We start from the raw sequence: 23,913 nt of genomic DNA on the forward strand, positions 1-23,913 counted from the left end.
CTGGGCACAAATCCAGAGGGAACTCTAATTCAAAAAGATACATGCACCCCAATGTTCACAGCAGCACTATTTGCAATAGCCAAGACATAGAAGCAACCTAAATGTCCATAGACAGATGACTGGATAAAGAAGCTGTGATATATTTATACAATGAAATACTACTCAGCCATAAAAAAGAACAAAATAATGCCATTTGCAGTAACATGGATGGACCTAGAGATCATCATTCTAAGTGAAGTAAGTCAGAAAGGAGAAAGAAAAATATCATATGATATCACTCATATGTGGAATCTAAAAAAAAGAAAAAGAGGACACTATGAACTTATCTACAAAACAGAAACAGACTCACAGACATAGTAAACAATCTTATGGTTACCAGGGAAAGAGGATGGGAAGGGATAAATTTGGGAGTTTGAGATTTGAAAATGTTCACTACTATATATAAAAATAGATAAAAAACAAATTTCTTCTGTATAGCACAGGGAACTATATTCAATATCTTGTAATAATTTTTTATGAAAATGAATATATGTGAATATATATGCATGACTGGGACATTGTGCTGTACACCAGGAATTGACACCTTGTAACTGACTGCACTTCAGTAAACAAACAAACAAATAAATAAATAAATCATGTTGAGAGTTTTGATCTTTCAATGGTGGTGACACAATCACATTTGCTCTCTGGGCAGAAATGGGCCAGAATGGAGTGGCCCAGAATGAATGAAGAAAAACATTTACAGATGAGAGATGGTAGCTTGGAATAGGGTGGTGGTAGAGACAGAGCCAGAGCACGTACTGGAGTGCCTCCACTTACATCTTATTATTTAGTCTGATTTCCCCAGTGTGCCACATGCGGAACTGGACCAGAGCATTCTGGTGCTTGTCTGAGTTGGCACAGTCAGTGAAGCCGGAGCCAGATTTGAACCAGACCTGCCTGGTTCTGAAGCCTGGCCTTTCATCTAAGTCACAGCAAATCTGTAAGGTGAGTCTATAAAATAGGAGACAAATTGCTAGGAAAATACATTTTTGGAGCTTAAGAACAAATTCCTTACAGGCTCCAATATCTGAAAATATTGACTAGGTTTGAGCCCTGAAATGAAAACTAAATTTGTTTTTTAATTTAAAAAAAAAATCTAGTGTGTTGTCATAAAAACGGCAGGACCTGGAGTCCCCTGCGATCTGGAGTTGATGACCTTGGTCTTGTGGGCCTTGTTCCTCAGCCAGGTCGTCTCACCCTTGTACACCTGAGTCACATCCTCTCATTAGAGGCTGTCAGGATTATAGGCTACTTTAAACTAAACACCCATCCCCACATCTCATGGTCTCTCTGGTCTTCTGAGATGGCCTACGCTCAGCCTATGGACTGTGCAGCTCTTTTGTTGCCAAAAGATCAGCTGATGAGCTAAATTGAAACTCAGAGACCGGTCTTACAGCACAGAAGAAAAAAGACAGTTTTATTACTTTGTCAGGCAAAGGGGACTCACAGCAGGTGAGTGACTTCAAAACTGTGAACTCACCTTGGGGATGGGGTAGGGTGATTAAATAGCCATAGCTCAAACAATAAAACACTGATAACAATCAACAGAATCATTTTCTTGTCGTAAGACTTCGAGTGGCATCATGATGCCTCCAGGCGACCAATTCTATAGAGGCTAGTGGTTCCCTTTTTCAGTCTCTTCATCTCGTAAGCACCCAAGACGTGGTCTTCTTGGTAATTCAGGCTCTTTTGTAAGGTTACAGTTCCACGACCTTCTCCCTGAAGAACAACTCAGAAACCAAGTATGATTATTACTTTTTATTACTGGAATAAAGCAGAAATAGTAAAACTAATAGCTTTATTTTAACAACAGGCCTGGAGCTGTGAGTAGCAACTGGTCAGTCAGGTTAGTTGACTGTTTTAAGGGCAAGCATAAGAATAAGCATTCTGTTAGCCTAAGTGTGGCCATTTTATTAATTCTCCTTCACTCTGAGTATGCCTACTTTTTCTCTACCATGGCTTGCTCTTGAATTCTTTCATGTGCGAAGCCAAGGACCCGCACTTGATGGGTCGTGTCCCAGGGACTCACCTGGCACCTGGAGCAGGACCATCCTCTCGCGCTCCATTTTTCCTGTATCAATTCCAAGAGAAGACTGCCTCTCATAGCGTCTTTATGAGTGGTACGTGGTCCATCGATAATCCACCGCTCTCTCTCCACCTGATCACCTCTGGTCCCTTTTCCACTGACTCTCTTCTCACGGGGAGGAGGTTTCAAACCAGATCCTCTTAGATCTCTATGCTCACACCTGTGCCAATCCAGCGTCTGTCAACAGGCTTCAGCAAAGTCCTGAAGAGGAAAAGTATTGGCTGATGTGAAGTAAAATGACATCCTTCTTGCACTACTGCGGTTGGGTTGGGTCTGTTCCAAGGTGTTTGAAAACATGGGCCCAACTAGACACTTCTCCAATCACCCCAGCCCCACCACCTCATCTCTCATATCCAGGTTTTAATCCCTTCATCCTATCCAATCCCTTATGCAGCTGGACTAACTTCCTAGAATAAATCTGATGATCTCCTCCTACTCTTACAGCCCATCAATTGCTCTCCATTTGCCTTAGGATGAAGCCCGACTCCCTACCTGACCCCCCAACCCCCGGGCCTCACATCTGGCCAGCACCACCTGGCCCCCTGTGCTCAGAGCAGGACCATTCACCTTGCAGTTTCTAGAACAGACCATGTTCTCTCTTGTCTCTGAGACTTTGCATCATAAAATACTTCCCTTGGTCTGGAATCCTCATTTGTATTCCCATCCCTTCACCTCTTTCATTTAGCTTTTCCTTTTTTAAGGTACAATCCACTTAAACATTAGTTCCTCAAATCACCTTTCTGACAAGCTTGTCCTCTCCCCTTGCCCCACTACTGCCCCGCTTTTTAATCATACCTGGTAAGCCCAGGATTTCCCCAGTATCTAATAGCTACCTTCGCCCTTGGACATAAACAGAGTGCCTGCTATACAGTAAGTATTCAACACAGTGAGTGAGTAAATAAGAAAGAAAAAACCCTTTCCTCCATGAAATTTTATTTGGATTCTCAGGGCTCTAATTCACTCATTCATTTTCAAAATGTTTTTGAAATATCTACCAAGAGCGTTGGCTAGATGCCGAGTATTCAGTGGGAAACAAAGTCAGATCGGGCCACTGCTCTCGTGGTGCTCACAGGACTAGATGCATAACCAGAGTAGAAAGCAGAAAGGTAAGGGATGCTCTGCCTTCGATGGGGAAGGGCAATGCTGGGAACGTTCGTGCCACCAGTGAGCTCTGTAACAGAGACTTCATGCTGCATCAGCTCCATTCCAGGGCAAGACCTACACAGAACTTTGCACCACAGAACCTGAAGTAGGCAGGGAAGACTGTGAAATGAAAAATACTGCCAGCCATGTCAGTAACAAAGGATGCTGCGGCCATCAAGTCATCGGCTGCTACCACCACCCCCGACAGTGAGCTGAGGGAACTCAGGATGTTTCAGAACTCAGGCAAGCAGGCAACCTGGCCTCTGCTGCCACCCTCAACAGTGCACCAGGAGGGAACTCAAGATGGGAAAGAACAAGATACAGGCCCTAGATAGCTAGGTGCATACCAAAGGAACGGTTTCAATGAACACAGACCTAATCTTGTATCTTCCCAGATACAGAAAAGTGCTAAATTCCTTAACTTGAGATACCTGGTTTTCTTTAATTAACAATAATCTTTTGATGTTCTGACTACCTGGTCTTTGTGGCAAAAACTCCTCTGTATCCTGGCTCCTCCCCTGCCTCTTTGGCTGTCTTCTAGAGTGATCTGAGAGGCTGACTCCTAGGTTTGAGTCCTCAGAAAGTCCACTGAATAAAACATAACTCTCATCTTATAGGTTTATTTCAGTCAACAACAGACAGACAAGCAGTTATGATACAGTGTGGGAAGTACTCTTTAAAGGAAGGACTGTGTGTTATGAGGGCAGAGAAGGGTTGCCAAAGCTAATCTGGGGAGAAGAAGCTCTGGAAAGACTATGGGACTGGTGGGAAATTATACTTAATGTTGAAACAACAGCTCGCAAACTAGAATAATAATTAAAATTTTAATTTTAATTAAAGCTACTTCTTTGGATGTCCTCTCTGTTGATTCTCTAGCACTTGCATGAAATTGATGAGTAATGAGGAAATTAATCCCATTTGGACTATCAGGAGAGGCGAGGAGGCTGAGGAGTAGCTCCTAGTTGGGTTAGAATGCCTGATTTATCTTCCTAATCATGACTAAATCTAAGAAAGCATGCCTGGCTCAATCCTCAAGAGAGAAACAGAAGACCTCAGAGTCAAAAATGGTAGTTGACACCCAAGCCAACAGGAGGCTGAGTCATGCTCTCCTGCCTCTGTGGGCAGAGCTGTCTTCTTTCTAGTAAAGCTAAACTTTGGATGGTGCTGGCAATATTAGTAACCCCAGTCCTCACAGAAACAGCCACGTAGCCACACACACACTCTCCCACCATGAGCTGGTACTAAAAGGACACGTGGCCCACAGAACTCTTGGGCACATTTCCAGTGATGCTTTAATGAAGCTTGGAGACTGATCCTATAAGCAACTTTCAAGCTTTCCCACCAACCTTAATTCAGCTCAACCTCTGGGCCTCAAAAAGAGTTTATTCATATGACAGCCATGCAGACTTGAATAAATGTTGCATATTTAGACAGGGAATCAGAAGGAGTTTTCCTGGCTTATATTTCTGGATGATTGTATGTTCCCTTTTAACATGTATTCAGTCTTCAATATGAGAACACAGAACATTCTGTTTTAAAATTCCATGTTCTCGATTTTCTTCAATTTGAATAACCTGTATATTTCTCATCTATATTGTTTTATTTAAGTAGGACAGATTATATATTTCCTTCGTATTATGAAGGTTGTTCCTTTTTAACTTCCAGAATAAAAAGGAAAATTAAGTTCTATTAATCTGTCTATAATAGAAAAAAATTAGAAAAACAGAATAAAAAATCTTATGCATGATATGATCATAGTGTGTGAACATATGCAAAGAATAATGAAAGACTCAGAAAAGTTCAATAATTGCCTTTGCATGATAGATGAATAAAATTATTTTATTTTTGTATATTTAAAATTTTATACAGAGATTATCTTACAAGAGAAAAAAATACCAAAATCTTTTTTAAAGCAAATAATATTCAATTCGGTTGAACTTTAGAAACCACCGTAGATTTAGTGAAAATACATTTGTGAAAACTTACAGGAATAGTTCATTTTTCACTGGGTGTTCATAGACCACCAAGGCACTGAGTCATTCTTCCTTTTTTAATTTTTTAAAATTTATTTTATTATTTTTTTCAGGGGGAGGGAAGTAAATAATTTTATTTATCTATTTATTTAGAGGGGGTATGGAGGATTGAACCCAGGACCTCATGCATGCTAAGCATGCACCCTGACACTGAGCTATACCCTCCCACCTGAGTCACTTTCTTATAACACAAACATGACGTGAAGGTTCTGATGAAGTAGGATAAAAAAATCCACCTTCTCCAGATGTGGATAAACTGCTTGGCTTTGCTAACCCCTCATTATTAATGTTGTTTAGAAGCCACTATGATATTTTATTATATCAGCCAGAATGGATTAAGACAAACACTAAATATCAGCCCCTAATGAACCAGGACAAATAAACAATTATTTAGTATCTGTCCTAGTCCATTCGGACAAGCAAGTTCTCTGTGGTCTCTTTATAAGGCACTAAACCGTTTCCTGAAGTCTCCACTCTCATGACCTAATCAGCTCTCAAAGACTCCACCTCCAAATACCATCACTTAAGTTTCAACGCAGGAACTTTGGGGGGAACACGAATGTTCAGTCTATGGCAGTACTGTTGAAGACAACGGTCTGTTCAGTGGGTGGAGGAGGTTCATTTAAATTGAGTAGATAGTCTCTTTTTCCAAACACTGATGTGGATGGAGGAAACATTTATTCATTCAACAAATATTAAGTGCCTCCCTCCTCACTGTGAGCTGGGCTCAGTGCGAATTGCTGGGGACACAGAGTGAATAAAACATGGTCTCAGCCATCCTGGTACTCATAATTGAAGTTTTCTACTAGGTCATGTTGATTTTTAACACAGAACTCTAAACTTTTATGTCAGAAATCCATTTGCCTAAGTATTCCATTATAATTACTTATAAATTTAAAACAATTGCTGTTTGCTTTTATCACTATAAAAAAAATTAAGGGAAACATTCAGTTCTATCTCTGTCTGTACGTGTCTGTCTTAGTCTGCATGTAACAACATCTGGCAATTGCAAAAGAACTCCAAAAGTGCAAATAAATGGGAAAAGCAGGGGTTTGGGCATCAGGAAACTGCTTTAAATCTGAGCTCTGCCACTTAGAAGCTGCTTGAGCTCTTTGAATCTTAAATCCTTCATCTGCAAAACAAGAATAATAATACCGACCTGATCTCTACGAAATATGAATTCAATTAACTAAACCATGTGAAGCAGTTAATAACTTACAGCAAAGCTCAATAAATGCTCGTTTGTGTCTTCCAGCTGGCTTCTCTATAGGTAGCTGGTCAGTCTTTCACTCAGGGGGAAAAAAAGCAATAGCAAAAATCTGGAATTTGCAAGACAGGTAGTTTTAGGGCTCTAGTTTTATTTTCAGAAAGATTAGACTCGGGTTCTAAACAGGTTAGCTGCAGGATTCAACTTGACAATTCAATTCCAGATCAAGAAAGGACCTGTAGAACACAGAACGTTTCCAGCACAACCCTCCTGAGACCAAAACCACCCTTGATCCATTGGCCCTGAGCAAGTCTCAGGCAGCCCCGCACTAGCACCGGGGTTGCTGGGATCACTACGGACAGAAAACGCTCATCAGCAGACATTAGGACGTAAACCTCTGCTAGCAGGTGGGCATGTGCAGGAGGTGACAGAGTCAGACAGATGCCATCTCCAACTCGCTGTGCAACAGTAACTTCCCTAGGGGTTAAGACAATTAAATAAAAATCTGGAAAAAAAGAAAAACACATTCAGTAGATATTTTAAAACACAACATGGAACTCTAATATGGAAAGATACATGCACCCCAATGTTCATAACAGCACTATTTACAATAGCCAAGATGTGGAAACAACCTAAATGTCCACCAACAGGTGACTGGGTAAAGAAGTTGTGGTATATGTATCTATAGATATAGATAGATAGATATACATATATACAGTGGAATACTACTCAGCCATAAAAAAGAATAAAATAATGCAATTTTGCAGCAACCTGGATGGACCTGGAGATCACCATTCTAAGTGAAATAAGCCAGAAAGAGAAAGAAAAATACCATATGATATCACTCATATGTGGAATCTTAAAAAAAAGGCACAAATTAACTTATTTACAAAGCAGAAACAGACTCACAGACATAGAAAGCAAACTTATGGTTATCAGGGGCAAAGGGGGTGAGAAGGGATAAATTGGGAGTTGGGGACTTGCAGATACTACTATATATAAAATAGACAACAAGTTTCTACTATAGAGCACAGGAAACTATAGTCAATATCTTGTAGTAACCTATGATGAAAAAGAATAGGAAAATGAATATATGTATATATGTATATGTATGAGTGAAACATTATGCTGCCCACCAGAAATTGACACACATTGTAAACTGACTATGCTTCAGTAAAAATAAATACATACACACACACACACACACACACACACACACACACACACACACCCCACAATACAAATTATCTTGCAATAAGAAGATGAGGGCAATGCAAAGAAAGGATGGCGTCCCAGCGGTCCATGCTAAGACCCAGGAGGTGCATAGTAGGTAACCACCCTCCTCTGGTCTGTCTTAAAAGGTTTGCTTGAAAAAAACAGGAAGAAGCACAAAGAATCAGGAATTCGGTCATGTTCACTGAACTCTCCACCATCTGCCTAGACCTGCTGTCTGGTTCCCCTGGCTCCTGACTGTGGCCACCAGTGAGGACTGGATGACTTGTCATTTTTACCACATTACTGTAGGTCTCCAGACGAAGATGCCTCCTCCTGATGCATTACGCCCCAGGCCCACTCCCCCCAAGAGCTCTGCCCACCTTCCCAAGGGCCTCGGGGTGGTGGGCTCAGTTCCCGGGTCTGTTACGGGCCTGTCCCCCCACCTTGCTTAACACAGTGGGAGCCCCCTGCCCCTTGCAGCCAGCTCTGCTATGAATGTCACTGAGCATTTGAGGCCTTTGTCTTTGCTGGATTAATCTGCTTTACACGTCCCCAGGGCCCCACAATGAGGGCATCTGTTGCAAATCTAATATTAGCAACAAACACAAGTCACATCATCTGGTATAAAGGGAATACTGAGGGAGAAACATTCAGTCACCAGCAGAGGCGTGGCAGCATTAAACAAGGAGCGCTGTCAAATGCTGGGACCGTCTGGCGTCCTGGGAGGGCAGAGGGGAAGGGAGGGAGAAACTTGGGGAGGGTAGATCCTCCTTTCTCTCCTTCTGTGCTGCTATCCTAGGGAAACAGAGTACACTCTGCACAACTCCTACAGGATCTGGCCCCAGGCCAGGCAGAGAGGACACACAGGGTCTTAGACGGGGAGCATCAGACACAGCCATGGCCTAGGCCTTCGGAAGGGGTGCATAGGTGCGACCAAACTAACAAGTCACTGAGTGAAAATCCTTTGGCCACATGGCTTAGAGGACCCCAGGGGTCTCCCCTTTTCTCCTCACTCCAAAGGGACAGTGAGATCATCTAGGTTAGTCACCATGGCTGGTAGAATCTCTACAACCAAATGGGCTGTTCAGAACGGGGGCATCTCTGAGCATGGGAAATGTTTTATTTCGCCCTCAGGACTTTTAAGTTTCTTTTAATTGGCTGCCAACATTTCCTTTTTATTTTCCCATAAAATTCCAAGTTTTTAGCTGCTCTGGAAAATTCAGAAACGCTGACACCCGCAGAACCCTCATTCCCACAAAATAACAATAATAGACTTGCCCCCAGGAGAGGCTTCAGCCTTACGATGGGGCACGAGCTGTCGTCCTGCCAGCAAGGCTCACTCAGATGACTGGCCTGAGCCTGGTGGGAATGGAAACTTTCCACGAGGGGTCAAGGATCTCAGAGCAAGTGTCAGGAGACCTTCGGATGGGTTTTCCCCAACAGGGCAGCCTCTGGGTGCTGTGAGCAGTGGCCAGGGGTGGATGAAGGAAGGAGAGGTATCCCCCTGCACAAAACGCAAGCCCCGCGCGCACAGGCTTCAGAGGGTCACTGCCAGCCAGCACGGCCGGGACGCTGTGACCCGCAACAAAGAGAAACAGAAACGTTGGCCAGGAAGCCTGCGCTGAGCCTTGTCACGTGTCCACAGCTGGAACGAAGACTGAGGAGTGGCGGGGGCGGGAGGGAAGAATGCGTCCTCTCCATGTCCCTCTGCCCTTCCACTGGGCCTGACCAGAAAGAAAACAAACCCGAACTCTCACTGGCACTTGCTGAAGAAATGAAACTCCCATCCACCCCTGCAGCCTAACTCCCCCGGGACCAGTGCGGGGTGGGTGGGCGTCGACCGTGACCGTGACCATGACCGCACATCAGTTTCCACATTTGTACTGCAGCCAGTGGAAACAGAATTTCAGGGCAGTGGCCGGGGTGTGGGGGAAGTCGGGGGGACCTGGGCATCAGTCTGTTTCAAATGTGATTCCAGTGGGTCGAGGACCAGCGTGCTAGGGCGGTGCTTCTCTACCTTGAACTTGCCTCTTAAGGATGTAGATTCTTTTTTTAATTGAAGTATAATTGATTTACAACATTGTGTTAAATACTGGTGCACAGCATAGTGATTCAGTTATACATATATATATATTCCTTTTCATATTCTTTTTCATTATAGGCTATTACAAGATACTGAATATGGCTTCCTTGCTGTATACAGTAGGCCTCTGTTGTTTATCTATTTTATATATAGTAGTTTGTATGTGCTAATCCCAGATTCTTAATTACCTGTCCCCCATCCCCTCTCCTCTTTGGTAACCATAGGTTTGTTTTCTGTCTGTGAGTCTGTCTCTGTTTTGTAAATAAGTTCTTTTCTGTCATTTGTTTAGATTCCACATATAAGCGATATCATATGGTATTTTTCTTTTTCTTTCTGGCTTAGTTCACTTAGAATGATAATCTCCAGGTCCATCCGTAGGTCCATTCATGTTGCTGCAAATGGCATTATTTCATTCTCTTTTATGGCTGAGTAGTGTTCCATTGTAAATATACCGTGCCTTCTTTATCCAGTCATCTGCTGAAGGGCATTTAGGTTGTCTCTATGTCTTGGCTGTTGTAAATAGTGCTGCTATGAACACTGGGTGCATGTATCTTTCTGAATTAGAGTAACCTATTCTGAGTCTTAGGTCTGCTCTGGAGTCTGAGCTTCCCAACTTCCACCAAACTCAAAGGCGATGTCCGTGTCGCAGATCCCAGCCATGCTTTGAGTGACAGAAGCTGTAGCCTTTATCTCTGTCATTCTCTTTTTAAGTACTTTAGCAGGGACAACTGCCAGTCTGTCACCTCTAAGTCTGAAAGTAATAATAGTATTAATTTTTGAAAGTCATAATAATAATATTGTTCAAGTAATACAAAATAAGTAATAATGATAAAAACATCAATTATAGCTCGACTTGGCTGTGTGCTTCTTGCTAAACACTGTGCTGAAGTTACACTTTTTAAAGAAATATTTTACTATATGTGAAATAATAGTTTGTTCTTACTTCGGGCTGGTTACTATTTAAAATCTTTTACTTATATTAAGTCAATTGAGCTTCACAACCACCTTCTTTTTAAAAAATTTTATTTCATTATTTTTTTTTTAGTGGAGGCACTGGGGATTGAACCCAGGACCTCATGCATACTAAGCACGTGCTCTACCACATCCACCTGCCCTCAGAACCACCCTCTTGTTTTAAGTACTGTTATTATCACTTCCAAAAGCAGCTGGCCAAGGTCACAAGGTTTATAAGTGCAGGGCAGGGGTTCACACGCAGGGTGTGTGCCGTGACAACTGGGTTCTCCCAGGAGCTGGGCTCTCCCAGTGCTGAGTCATTTGTCCACTCACACTAGTCAATGGCGGAGCTGGGCTTCCAATCTCCATCAGCCAGACTCCACAGTGAGCTCTTGGAAGGCAAAGTGAACTATGGTATATAAACTGAGTCAGGGGTCTTGGTACATTGTGGCCCTTCATAGTATGGTAACCATGTGTCCTATCTTGCTAGCCTGCTTCTTTTTACCTTTCTCCTAGAGTAGCCAGTGTGAACTGCAGACAAGTAGTTAGGGGTATGTCTCTGTCCACGGGGCTGCTTTACAAAATACCATAGACTGGCGACTTAAACACATTTTTCTCACGGTTCCAGAGGCTGGATGTGCAAGACCAGGGTGCCAGCATGGTCAGGTTCCTGATGAGGGCTCGGTTCCTGGCTTACGGACAGCCACCTTCTTGCTGCAACCTCACACGGTGAAGAGAGTACTCATCTTTCTTAGAAGGACATTAATCCCATTCACGAAAGCTCCACCCTCAGGATCTAGTCACTTCCCAAAGGCCCCATCTGCAAATCCCTCATCGGGGATTAGGGTGTCAAGATATGGATTTTAGTAAGACATGTTTGGGGAAGATAGTAGCGGGTAGAGAGTGGGAAGGCAGAATGGAACACAGGAAAGGGAATTGAAATGACCGGCTCCCTAAAGGAGCCGAGGGATGTCAGTGGCATGGGTGGAGGAAGGGAGGGATTTCACAGTGAACTGCACTCACTCCTAGAGTGAAGTGGCTGGTGGGGGCATTCAAAGGCAGCCCCGTGCCTCTGCAGCCCTGGCAGGACGGGAATGCCTGGAGCAGCCATCAATCCCTGCAAAAGTCACCTGTGCCCATTTGTCAGGCACGGCTGAGAAAAGTGATCAGGAAAGCTGCCACGGGTCCAAGAACAGACTGAAACAGCTCTGAAAGCCTCATGGGCCTTTTTACTGTTCCCAGTAAAAGATACACTTCTTCAGGGGCTCTGAAGCCAGCGGACTGGGGGGTCCTGGCTACGGCTGCGGTTGCTGGGAAGAAGCTGTGATGCAATGAAACTGCTTAGTTGTTGGTCTGTCTCCAAACAAACTGTAAACTCCGTGTTATGTTTTCTTAGCATCTGGTACCAGCCTGGCCCAGGGACGGGCCTTAACAACATTTGTTAAGTGAATAAACGGAAGTCTTGTATTGGAAGATGAGAAATAGAGTTTATTCTCCGGCTCTGCAAGTTACCTGGCTCAACTCCCAGCTCAGAACTGGATACCTTATTCTAAAAGACAATTAATGGGAAAGCAATAACATTATAATAGGAACTATTCATTTATTTTAGCTATTTCTTACAACGCTAGCTCTTTTTTTTCATTTCTATCGGTGGTGCCAAGTCATTGATTCAATCAACCATTGTCACTGCATCCTCACTCTACAGAGAAAATCAAGAAAGATAATAACCGATTGTATTAATCTGGTAATACAGATTATCAGATCTGAGACAAACATTGTATTATCAGATAATACAGATCTAAGATGAACCATAGGTATATATAGTAATTGGGGTCCTAGAGGGAGACGTGTAAGGACAGTCAAGGTGACACCAGCACAGGAGAGGTGAGGCTAAGCCACCTAGTTACTAAGAAGCTCCCAGCTTTCATATTCTTCTTCATTATAGGTTACTACAAGATACTGAATACAGTTCCCAGTGCTATACAGAAGAAACTTATTTATCTATTTTATATATAGTAGTTAGTATCTGCAAATCCTGAAAACGAACATGTGTGTATATGTATGACTGAACTATTATGCTGTACACCAGAAACGGACACAGCATTGTAAACGGACTATACTTCCATGAAGAAGAATGCAAAAAAGAAGAAGTTTCTCCGGAAAAAGAAATTTATTCAGTGGACCCTTGACACTCACAGGGAATGGATCCTGAGATCAATGTAGACTTCTAATGCTAGCGCTTTACTAAATATTATCCTCATCTGAAGCCAGGATTCCTCGTGTATCGCCTCAGACTCAAACCCACTGCCTGTTCAACTCTCATACCTGACCTCTCACATGGGAGATGTGTTTCCAGAGAATTCCTGCTGCAGTGTCCCCAGGAGCTGTCGCCTTCTTTGATAGCCCTCTACATTATTCAAATACGGACCTCAACAAAATTCCAAAACATTGACTGCAAGGCATAGATTTGGGGTTGCTCATAAGTTGCTGGAATGGCCATTCTCAACTGAGTGAACGCCAGGTTGCTGCTAGAGTCCCACCTAATTCAGTGCGAGTCAGACACGAACCACATCAGCTGGCACTGCGGGAAACCAGAACATACACACCTCCTGCTGTCAGGATTTGCAGCCGGTAGGAAAGATAGAGCCATTTCCAGGGATGGCTGTGAATTATGAGCCATCATAATGGCTCCATAATTCTCCAGGCCCAGCTCACCCTAAAACACCAATCACTCCCAACACACAGTGGTTTTCCAGAGGAGTTTGTATTAACTGAGTAAGAACATGTGCCTTTCCCCACCCAGATCCCTGCCGCCACTCCCACCACCTCGAGCATTGTGGCGGGGGCAAGCAACTTCAAAATCCCTGCATAGCCATATCCAATGAAATCAACATCATGGTGAAGTTATTTCTAAGTGCCTGGAAAGCACTCCTTACACACACGGAAACTGAGTGCTGTAATGGTTAATCTCTATGAGTAATTCAGGGCGGCCATGTAGTCAGACAGGCAGTCAGGCAAATTCATAACTGAGGCTTTTCATAAATCTTAGAGGAGTCCCAAGACCTGAACACCAACCTCTTACAAGTTACATTTAAGCACAGGTTCTAATGTCCATCTTACAAGTTTGGGTTTATGAGTAATAATAGTAATAGCTAATATTTATTTAGCACAAATTACGTTTGCACTGGCCTGCACTTACGTGCAAACCCTAACACAGGCGCACTGTCGCTAAGAGCTCCCTTTCCCTCCACAAGGAAGTGGAGGGCCAACGGGAAGACCTGACTTGTTGACAGATTACTCAACACATCGGTGTAGGAGTCTGAATAAAGGCTGGGTCTTCTGGCTCCTGACCGATCGTGAAATCTTGACCTTGCCCTGGTAACACTTCAGTGAGGACAAACACAACAAGGAGTGGAATTTGCAAATGAGTGCATGTGACCTTTCGTACAAATAGGTGGTGGATCATGAGGGGAAAAAAAAGAAGTTTCCTACCAGTAAAAATAATGGGTGGAAGAGAGTTTGGCAGTTTTTTCCAAAACTAAATATATTCTCACCATATGGTACAGTAATTTCACTCCTTGCTATTTCCTCAGATGAGTTGAAAACTTACATCCACGCCAAACCCCACACATGAATGTTTATAGTAGTTTTAGTCATAATTGCAGAAAAACTTGGAAGCAACCAAGATGTCCCTCAGCAGGTGAGTGGATAAATAAACGGTGGCACATCACACAATGGAATATTATTCAGCAATAAAAAGAAATGAGCTATAAAATCACAAAACACGGAGGAAATTTAAAAGCATGTTACTAAGTGAAAGGTGTCAGTCAGAAAAGACAGCATACTGTACAATCCAACTAATGACATTCTGGAAAAGGCAAAACTAAAGAGGCAGTAAAAAGATCAGTGGTTGTCAGCTGTTTGGGAGGAGGGATAGGTGCGTAGACAGAGTACAGAGGGTTTTTAGGCAATGAAACTATTCTGTATGGTTTTACAAGTGTAGATACCCGTCATTAGACTTCCTTCAAATCCATAGACTGCACAACACTAAGAGTGGACCATAAATTAACCTGCGGACTCGGGGTAGTAATGAGGAGGATGCTGGGGAGGGGTATGTGAGAATTCTCTGTACTTTCTACTTAATTTTGCTGTGAACCCACTCTGCAAAATAAAGTCTATTAATTAAAGAAAAAGTAATGGGTAAGCATTTAGGGGTGGTGAGAAAAGTAACAACTGAGCATCAGAGAAAAAAATATATGTCCTTGGCCAAGGGCTTGCCCTAGATGGGGAGAGTGTATGGATGCACATGCAAATTAACGGAGCACCTCCTACATGCCTGTCACATTTACATCCCCAGCAACTTCACAAAACTCTCACGCTGTCATTTTGGCTCAGAGGAAAATCAGTGATTTCTTGTTGAAGGTCATAAGACTTGAAAGAAGCAAAGTGCAGGTGTGAATGCTGCTCTGCTAACTCTAGGTCCAGTTCCCCCCTCTCTAAGCACTTGCTGGAAAGGTTAAAGGTATGATAATGGAAAGGGCGGCTTTTCTAAACACATCAGACTTCAGAATCAGCTTTGTACATCTGCATACAGGGCGGGTCCACTGATGGACTGAGTTTGAGGATGGAGGGAAAACACAGAACCACATCAACAGCATCACATTTAATTCCTTCACCATTAAAAAAAAAAATAAGAGGCGGCAGGAGAGGTGCTAGGGAAAGAATACTAAATAGAAAATTACTACCACCATCCAGAGTAATAGCCTTTCTGGAATTTCCCATACCCAGGATGAAAGGAGATTCATCACGGACAGAGTCAGGCTCTCCCGGGAGTCACCCGGGGAGTCACCCCTCTCTGCAGGAAGGAAGGAAACTTTGCAGCTGTGCAGCGGAGCCAGGGAAGATGCCTCACAGCCTGGTGACAGTGCAGGGTCATGACTCAGGCCTGGAAAATCTGGCTCCACTTGGAAGCAGCCCCCATGGCCCCGGGTGTACTGATGGGAGGACTGAAGAGGTGAGACGGTGCAAAAATGCAGAGTGGCAGTCGCAGCGGTGGGAGGACTAGGACTAGAAAGCCTTGTACTGCTCAGGACTGGGGCTTAATCACAGCACCTCCGATCTACCGCAACCAATGTGGGGGCCCACCTCAGCAGCACCAACTCCTTTCACAGTCCCCCTCACTGCCTTCATTTAGCCCTTGTAACTCGTTATCTCAGGTGCCAGAGGTCACCCTGTGTCAGTCCACCTTCTGCAGTTTTCTCCATCTGCAGGACCAAGCTTCCCTGGCCAACAGCCAAGTCTCAGGTCTCCAACAATATGAAAGAACCCACTGTCCATCAGAAGCCCTAACAGGAGGCAGGCAGAGCCTCCCCCACCGACCCCCTACAATAGGCATTTCCAGAGACATCAGAACCTCATGCCACAGTTCTGGTTATGTCATTAGGAGAAAGACGTCCTTCCCCGACCCTCCTGGCAGGCCCTGGATGAGGAACAACACAGAGACATTGTTACAATATGAGCTCTGTTCCCCAGGCACCTAAAGACCCAGGCAGGCCACCCCAAGTCCGCTTTCTTCTCTAGAGTGCATCCCAGGGACTCGGCCACCGTCCTCCCCTCTCCATGGCCAAATTCATCTTATTCCTCTATCTCCAAGACTGGCTGTAAAGGAAGATAAAATCTCCCTACCCCCTAATTCCTTGCTGCTCCAAGAATACAAAGTCTTCATTTCTTACTGCTACAGGAAAACAAAAGACGGCAACACACACACACACACACACACACACACACACACACACACACACACAGAGTTTCAGTACCTTACAAAGCTCTTGTCTTAATGTCATTAGTCTAACCTTTCCCAGAGGGTGGTTATAGATTCCTTCTGGACTTGCCCCTCTTTTTTTATCCTCTTAAAGATGCTCACCTGAAATCTCCCTTGACTCTGATTCAGATTTCAGCAAAGATCATGCAGAATCCACATTCCCAGGTCACTGCCAAAATCGATCCAGCGCGGGGTGGCGAAATTGATGGCTTCCGCACAGTTGAAGCCGTGGTTGAAGCCAGAGTGGTAGCCGTAGGGGAACGTCACCACGAACTCGCCAGCCTCCTGAGTGACCCGGCCGAACGGGATGCCGTTGTCCTTGAGGACCGTGGGCGAGATCAGAGCCACCTTGTGCCGCAGGAAGGCCCCGCAGCCCCGCGAGCTGCCCGGGAACAGCTCCTTGGCCAGGCGTTCCAGGCGCCGGCCGTGCTCCGGGGGCACCGCGTACCAGGTCTTGGGCTCCCCGAAGTGCAGGAAGTTGATGCTGTACAGGTCCATGTCCTCCGTGTGCCAGGCGAAGGCGGTCTTCCACATGCCGAAGTACAGGTAGGGGCTGTTGACGCCTTCGATGACCACTCCGCACTCCTGCTCCAGCAGGTCCTGAATGGTTCCCAGGTTTCAGAACTTTTACCATTGAAGGAGCCATTGACTTTTAACCCAGTAATTTGATCGTAGGTATAAGCAATTCTCCGAGTATTTTCCCTCCAAATCTTCAAAACCCACCTATGCCTGAGTCTCATGCTTTTAGTCCCCCCACGTCTCCCGCCCCCCACCCCACTGGAGATGCTCCCTCACTGCTGGGGATTTTCTTTTCCTGTAAACACGCCTGCCTCCCCCTCGCCCTCTGCTGGACCAAGTGGCTATGACAATGCTATCAGACATCCTGGTTTTCTGCTTCTTAGACAGACCTGTTCAGTCTTTGGATTCCATGTGAGCAATATAATTGTGAAATGATTTTTTTTCCCACGACTGGACAAAGTGTTATTATTGTAAAACTTAGATTCCAGATGGCATGTTCCTTAGATGCTATGGTTTTAAATCAATAAGCATTGAACTCCCAAATCCCAGGGGATGTTCTGGATGTAGCATTAGTTGCTGGAGAGCCACGTGAATCCTTATCACACAAAACATAAGTATTAACACTACAACCTCAACCTCGCATGCATGTCACTCACCATCAACAATTCTACCCTCAACTGATAACTAGAGTTATCAAAATATCTCCCGGCTTTTCGGTTCATTCAGGATCTGAATTCTAGATTCAGCAGTTTCTTGTACAAAGGAAATGGGATTTCAGCCAAAAAAAATTAGTGAAGATTTATGTGATGGATATGACTGAAAGAATTATTTTATTCAATCAGACCTGATATAATTCCATTGCAGGCAGACCAGTTACAGATTCCAAAATGTTCTTTTCCACTCCTTCGTTATCGTCTAAACAAAGGTCTGTCTTGCACTACGGTAAAAGGGAGTTCTGAACATCCAGTTCCCATGTGTGTTCCAGTTCCCCCACAGCACCACCAATGATGCTTGGGATACTAGCCAAGCATCACAATTCAGCCCGATTCTGACATCACCTATCTGGAGATAGCATCTGATCTCCCAGGTTGAGGAGTAGGTCCCACAAGACTGCCCTTCCCCCCACACTTTCAGATGCCGGTCACAAGCTCCAGGTTGTCACCTGTACTGACCAGCTGCCTATAAGTCAGAGGTTCCCACAACCCCCTCTTTGGGTTTGATTAATTTGCTAGAAGGACTCACAGAACTCAGAAAACATTTTACTTACTGGATCACTGGTTTGTATCCTTTTGTAATAACTCAGGAACAGCCAGGGGGAAATGATGCACAGGGCAAAGTATGGGGAAAGGGCACCGGGCTTCCAGACCTCTCTAGGCATGACACTGTCCCCAAATCTCTATATATTCACCAACCCAGAAGCTCCCTCGACTTCATCCTTTTGGGGAGTTTTATGGAGGATTCATTACAAAGCACGATTGATTAAACCATTGGCCATTAGTGGCTGGTTCAACCTCCAGCCTCTCTCCCCTCCTTGCAGGTCTGGGGTGGGGCTCAAAATTCCAACCCTCTAACCAAAGGATCTGTTCCCCTGGCAACCAGCCCCCATCCTTTTGTGACCTAGGGGCTTTCCATTACCTGCGCCATTAACATAACAAAAGACACCTTTGCCACTCCCTTCACTTAGAAAATTCCAAGGCTTTTAGGAGCTAGGGACCAGGAACAGGGATGAAGACTAAATATGTATTCATATTATACATCACAAGATCACATAAGGTGACTTAAATTCTCCTATTTTTAATGTGTTCCTTTCAACTTGTTTTGTTTTCTGTAACTAACACTTTTCAAGGTTGCATGGGTCCTCATGATTGCTTTATTTTCATGGTGAAATTTAGCCTTTAGACCCTTTCATTTACTTTTGAGCCTCAATCTAGTTTGTGTGACATTAAAGATTCATGACTCCTGGTTTCTGTTTATATTTTTCTTGGTATAGCTCTGCTTGTTCTTTCACTTTTAACTTTTCTGAATCCCTTTATTTATTTATTTTTTTTTAATTTTTTTTTTTGAACTGAAGCACAGTCAGTTACGATGTGTCAGTTTCTGGTGCACAGCACAACGCCCCACTCATGCCTATGCATACATGTATTCATTTTCATGTTCTTTTTCTTGAATCCCTTTGTTTTAGATAGTTAAAAAGAGAAACTGAGGTATATTAAAAGTTTTAAGAGTTTATTTGTGCAAAATGTAATTCAAACTTGGCATCATCCGGTCTAGCACAAAGGAGCACCACAGAGCGGTACCGAATAAAAGACGTAGGCAGAAGGGCGTGGGAATGAGGACACTATACCAGGCAAAAGAGCAGGTGGGTGCTTGCCAGGGGACTTTCTTTTAGGGATTCTTCTGATTTTCAAAACAAAAAAAAAAAAAAAAAAAAAAAAGAAAGGAAGAAAGAAAGATGCAGCTACACATCGGGATAACAACTTTAATAAACATCAGTAAAGCTACAAATGTCCATGAGACAGAACTAGTGAGCAGATCCAAATGGGCAAAGGTCTAGCTCGTTTTGGCATGTGCGGTGGCCCGGGAGATAGGGTGTGTCAGAATCCCAGCAGGGTGAGAAGCTCCTGAGGCTCCCTGTGGCTGCAGCACTGTCCACTGGAAGCCAGGATCAGTGATGGAGAGGCCCAGGTGAGACTTGGGGATGGAGGGGGCCTAGCCAGATTCTCAGTATCATCCAGTGTTGCCCCAAATTACTGTGGGGATTAGAGGCACATTCCTGCAGGGAGGTACCCTGAGGGTGCCATCAGAAACAAGCAGTGTGCGTGGCATCTAGGCCAAGGCAGAGGCTAAAGGCCCATCAGTGTTCAGGAGTCGGGTGAGAATCCCTGAGAGGTACAACATTTCATGGCAGCTGTCCCGATGGGAAGGTCCACTTCGGAGACTGCTGGGAGCCCTGGTTGTCATAGTAGGAGAAAGCATCTGGCAGCTTGGGAAATGTGTCATTTCTTGGACATAAAGCATCTCCACTGGGGACAAGCCCAGCCCACATTATTACTTGGCTGAGAGCTTCTGTGGTTTCTGGGGTTGAGACTCAGATAAAGACATATTTGGCAAATTCTTCAGTCGTCATGGGCTCATAGATTGAAGAGCATCCATTGGTGGAGAACCCATTCCAGGACTCAAGAGATGCAGCTACCTCTAGTTTTAGCTCCGGGGAATCACAGCCAGGGATGTGGGAGATTCTGGTCTTGGCATCTGGGACCTGGTTTCTACAGGCATAAGAGTGGTCCAACCTTATAACCTCACAGAGGTTCACAGGAGCCCTGCAGTCCTCAGCTGGGTCTCTGGGAAACATTCTCCCAGTCGCAGTGACTTTGGGAGGAATCAGAGGGATGCTGTCAAGGAAACTGGCTGTAATACTGTCCAAGGATGTGAGGCACGGGCCAGGGTGCATAGGATTTTCTGGATCCAATGGGGGTCCCAAAGGTTGAAGATCAGGGGCACAGCAGCACCCAGAAGCTTTGGCAAGATGCTGGTGACTAGAGTTCTGCGGTGAAGTCTTGCGTATCAAGGGCGCACTGGCAAGGAGGCACTGAGCCTCGAGGTCCAAAAGGCGCCTCTTAGCCCGGGCTCCGACAGTCGGCTCACGAATCCCCTGTTTCCGTGGACGCCGAGTAGGACCACATCTGCCTGTTGGTTGGAGATCAGGCATGGATGGACCTGGGGTAGGCGGCAGGGACAGGCCAGGCTCCGTGGAGTTGCTGGTGGATGGAGGCCTGAGGTGGGCGACAGAAGAACCCCAGGCCAGCAAGGGGCTCGGAGACTCCGGACACACAGAGGCACTCCGGCAGGTCCCATTACCGAGGGCCACAAATCTCGGTGGGGCGCGGGGGCACTGGCGCTGCTTCAGCCCCATCGCGGCCTCCCCGGGCACCCGGACGTCCCTCCAGGCGCTCAGCCCCTGGCCGCCAGGCGCCGTGGGCCCCGTGTGGTCCACCACCGCCCGGTCCTGCCCGCGTTTCCACAGCTCATAGCGCTCGGGCTGCAGGATGCGCACGAACGCGTCCATGGAGAAGGACACCCGCGCCTCCCCGCAGCTGCACTGCGAGGCCACTTTGCCATAGTCGATCCAGCGCGGGGTGGCGAAATTGATGGCTTCCGCACAGTTGAAGCCGTGGTTGAAGCCAGAGTGGTAGCCGTAGGGGAACGTCACCATGAACTCGCCAGCCTCCTGAGTGACCCGGCCGAACGGGATGCCGTTGTCCTTGAGGACCGTGGGCGAGATCAGAGCCTCCTTGTGCCGCAGGAAGGCCCCGCAGCCCCGCGAGCTGCCCGGGAACAGCTCCTTGGCCAGGCGTTCCAGGCGCCGGCCGTGCTCCGGGGGCACCGCGTACCAGGTCTTGGGCTCCCCGAAGTGCAGGAAGTTGATGCTGTACAGGTCCATGTCCTCCGTGTGCCAGGCGAAGGCGGTCTTCCACATGCCGAAGTACAGGTAGGGGCTGTTGACGCCTTCGATGACCACTCCGCACTCCTGCTCCAGCAGGTCCTGAATGGTTCCCAGGTGGCCCAGGTTCCACTCTTTGGTGTTTTCATCAAATAAGGAGCCACTGATGTCCGCGCCGTAGATCGGGGAATCGTAGCCGCGAGTTTTCCAGTATTTGCGCTCCAGTTCCTCGAAATCGTAGTACAGCGGAGTCTGGTATCGGTCACTGTTGGTTAAGCGGCGATACTCGCTCACCGTCATGGCCTTCTTCTTTCTGTGGTATTGAGTAAACACACCTGCCTTGCCAGTGACCACCTGCTGGAGGGGAGTGGCTATTAAGATGTCATCGACGTCATCGTAGGTCGGCCTGGCTTTCCAGCCTTTGGGTGGGATTACCTTGGCCAGGCCCGCTCGGTGTGCGCCTTGGGATTCCATGTAGGCTATGTATTTGTTGAAATCTTGGAATTCTTCCGTGGTTGGGCGGAAGGTCATAATCGCGCACCTTGGGTTCTGGGGACCAAGGTGCTCGGCCCTCATGGCTGCACCAGGATGAGCAGCAGACTCCCAGGCCCTCAGGCAGGCTTCAGACACCTGAGGATGCTGGGGACGGAAGTCGTCTCTGCTCTTTGTTAATCGTTAGAAAAGTTACGATATATCTGTGAGGCAGTAACTGGGACTTGAACTTGTCAACGAGCGAGGTGCTGTCTCTTCTTCCAGGCTTGTCGATCCAGCAGAGGGACTCCAGGCTGGTCAGTATTTTGTGCCGAAAGGAGAGAATATTTCCCAGTGGAGAAGGCTCTCTGAGCCAAGTCCTGCCTCAGCCTGCAGCTCTGCGAGTCTCCTCCTTTGGGGGGACAAGAGCCTCCGAGGCGGATCCACAGGCTTGAGCGAGTGGGTGACGTCTCACCTCGCTGCAGCAGGAAGTCTCTTCCTGGAAGTATCAAAGCCAAACCTAAAGAAAGGAATACAGAATATGTGAAAATAAGTGCATGCATGACAATAGAAATACTGACTTAACATCATGCTTTTAAAAATTGGTTTAATTTCAAACCTCAAATTTAAGGGCAAAAATACACTTTTTTGGTGTGAATGTAAATGGGTGAAACCTCTGTGGAAAACAGTATGGAGTTTCCTCCAGAAATTGAAGAGAACTGCCATACAATCCAGCAATCCCACTACTGGGGTATATCCAAAGGCAATAAAAACAGAATATCCAAGAGTGTCTGCATTCCCGCATTCATTGCCGTATTATTCACAGGGGCCAAGATATGGAAACAAGCTAAGTGTCCATCGGTAGATGAATGCATAAAGATGGTGTGGTATATATACAGATACAATGGGACACCTCTCAGCCATTCAGTAAAGAATGAGATTTTGCCATTTGCAATAACATGGATGGGCTTGGAGGGTATTATGCCGAGTGAAATAAACGGAAGGATAAATATGACATCACTTATTTGTGGAATCTTGAAACAGAAAAAAAGAAAGAAATAGATAAAGTGGTTGCAGGGGGATGTGGGAGAGGTTGGAAAACATGTACAAAGTTTTACCTCTAAAATAAATACAGTCTGAGGATCTAATATAAAACATGCTGATTATGGTTGGTGACACTAGAATGTACGGTTGAAATTTTCTGAAAAATGAGAATTTGAAAGTTCTTACCAAAAAAGCTAAGTATGTGAGGTGATTGTTGTGTTGATTTACTAGATGGGGGAATCTTTCACAATGTCTGTCAAATCACCACAAGGTCCACTCTCAATATTTTATATTTTATATTTATATATACCTTATATGTCAATTATACCTTAGTAAAGCTGCAATTTTAAGGGAAAAAATTAGGATAAATCCTAAGAAAGAAAAAGGGGAACTATCTAACTGAACTAAAAGGAAATTGGCAAGTTTGAAAAGAAATGAGTTAAGCACTCAACTCAAGAAACAGGATACATTAAACTCAAAGGTAAATTTAAAATAGGAAAACAAAGATGGGGCTGAAACCACTGCAAAAAATACCCCCAAAAAACAAAACCTCAAGAAAATGATACCCCAGTGTGCGGTTCTTTTTCTCTCTGAATATATAGGTAGACAGACAGCTAGATAGACATACACAACTACACTCACTTTAAGCTTGTGATTGAAAAATAACTCTTAGGCTCACAGGCACTAATACTAGAAATAAAGTGACCTACCTGCTACCAACAAAATTCAGATTCCAGGCAGAGGTATTCAGGGACCCAGAGAGATGGTGCTTCCTTGGCAGCCAGCGTCCACATGCAGACCCCGTCCTGGTGGCCGCAGCTTTATACCTGAGCAGTGCTTTAATTTCATCAGCA

At 45.2% G+C, this 23,913-nt stretch overlaps 2 protein-coding genes across 2 annotated transcripts; both read right to left on the bottom strand.

The window, feature by feature from the left end:
* Positions 1–2,078: 2,078 nt before the first annotated feature.
* Positions 2,079–17,967, bottom strand: LOC116279298 (lysine-specific demethylase 4D-like). The gene is made up of 3 exons (XM_072970760.1): positions 17,948–17,967; positions 16,687–17,184; positions 2,079–2,329 (listed from the first exon to the last, which is right to left on the bottom strand). The coding sequence occupies exons 1-2, from the start codon at positions 17,960–17,962 to the stop codon at positions 16,717–16,719; spliced, it is 483 nt and encodes a 160-aa protein (XP_072826861.1). The 5' UTR covers positions 17,963–17,967; the 3' UTR covers positions 2,079–2,329; positions 16,687–16,716.
* A 2,224-nt stretch (positions 17,968–20,191) lies between these two features.
* On the bottom strand, positions 20,192–22,120 carry LOC140698748 (lysine-specific demethylase 4D-like). The gene is made up of 2 exons (XM_072969683.1): positions 20,613–22,120; positions 20,192–20,369 (listed from the first exon to the last, which is right to left on the bottom strand). Exons 1-2 carry the CDS (start codon positions 22,118–22,120, stop codon positions 20,192–20,194), a joined length of 1,686 nt encoding a protein of 561 aa, XP_072825784.1.
* Between the last annotated feature and the right edge of the window lie 1,793 nt (positions 22,121–23,913).

Source organism: Vicugna pacos, chromosome 10 (genome assembly GCF_048564905.1).
Source record: "Vicugna pacos chromosome 10, VicPac4, whole genome shotgun sequence".
NCBI classification, from domain to species: domain Eukaryota; kingdom Metazoa; phylum Chordata; class Mammalia; order Artiodactyla; family Camelidae; genus Vicugna; species Vicugna pacos.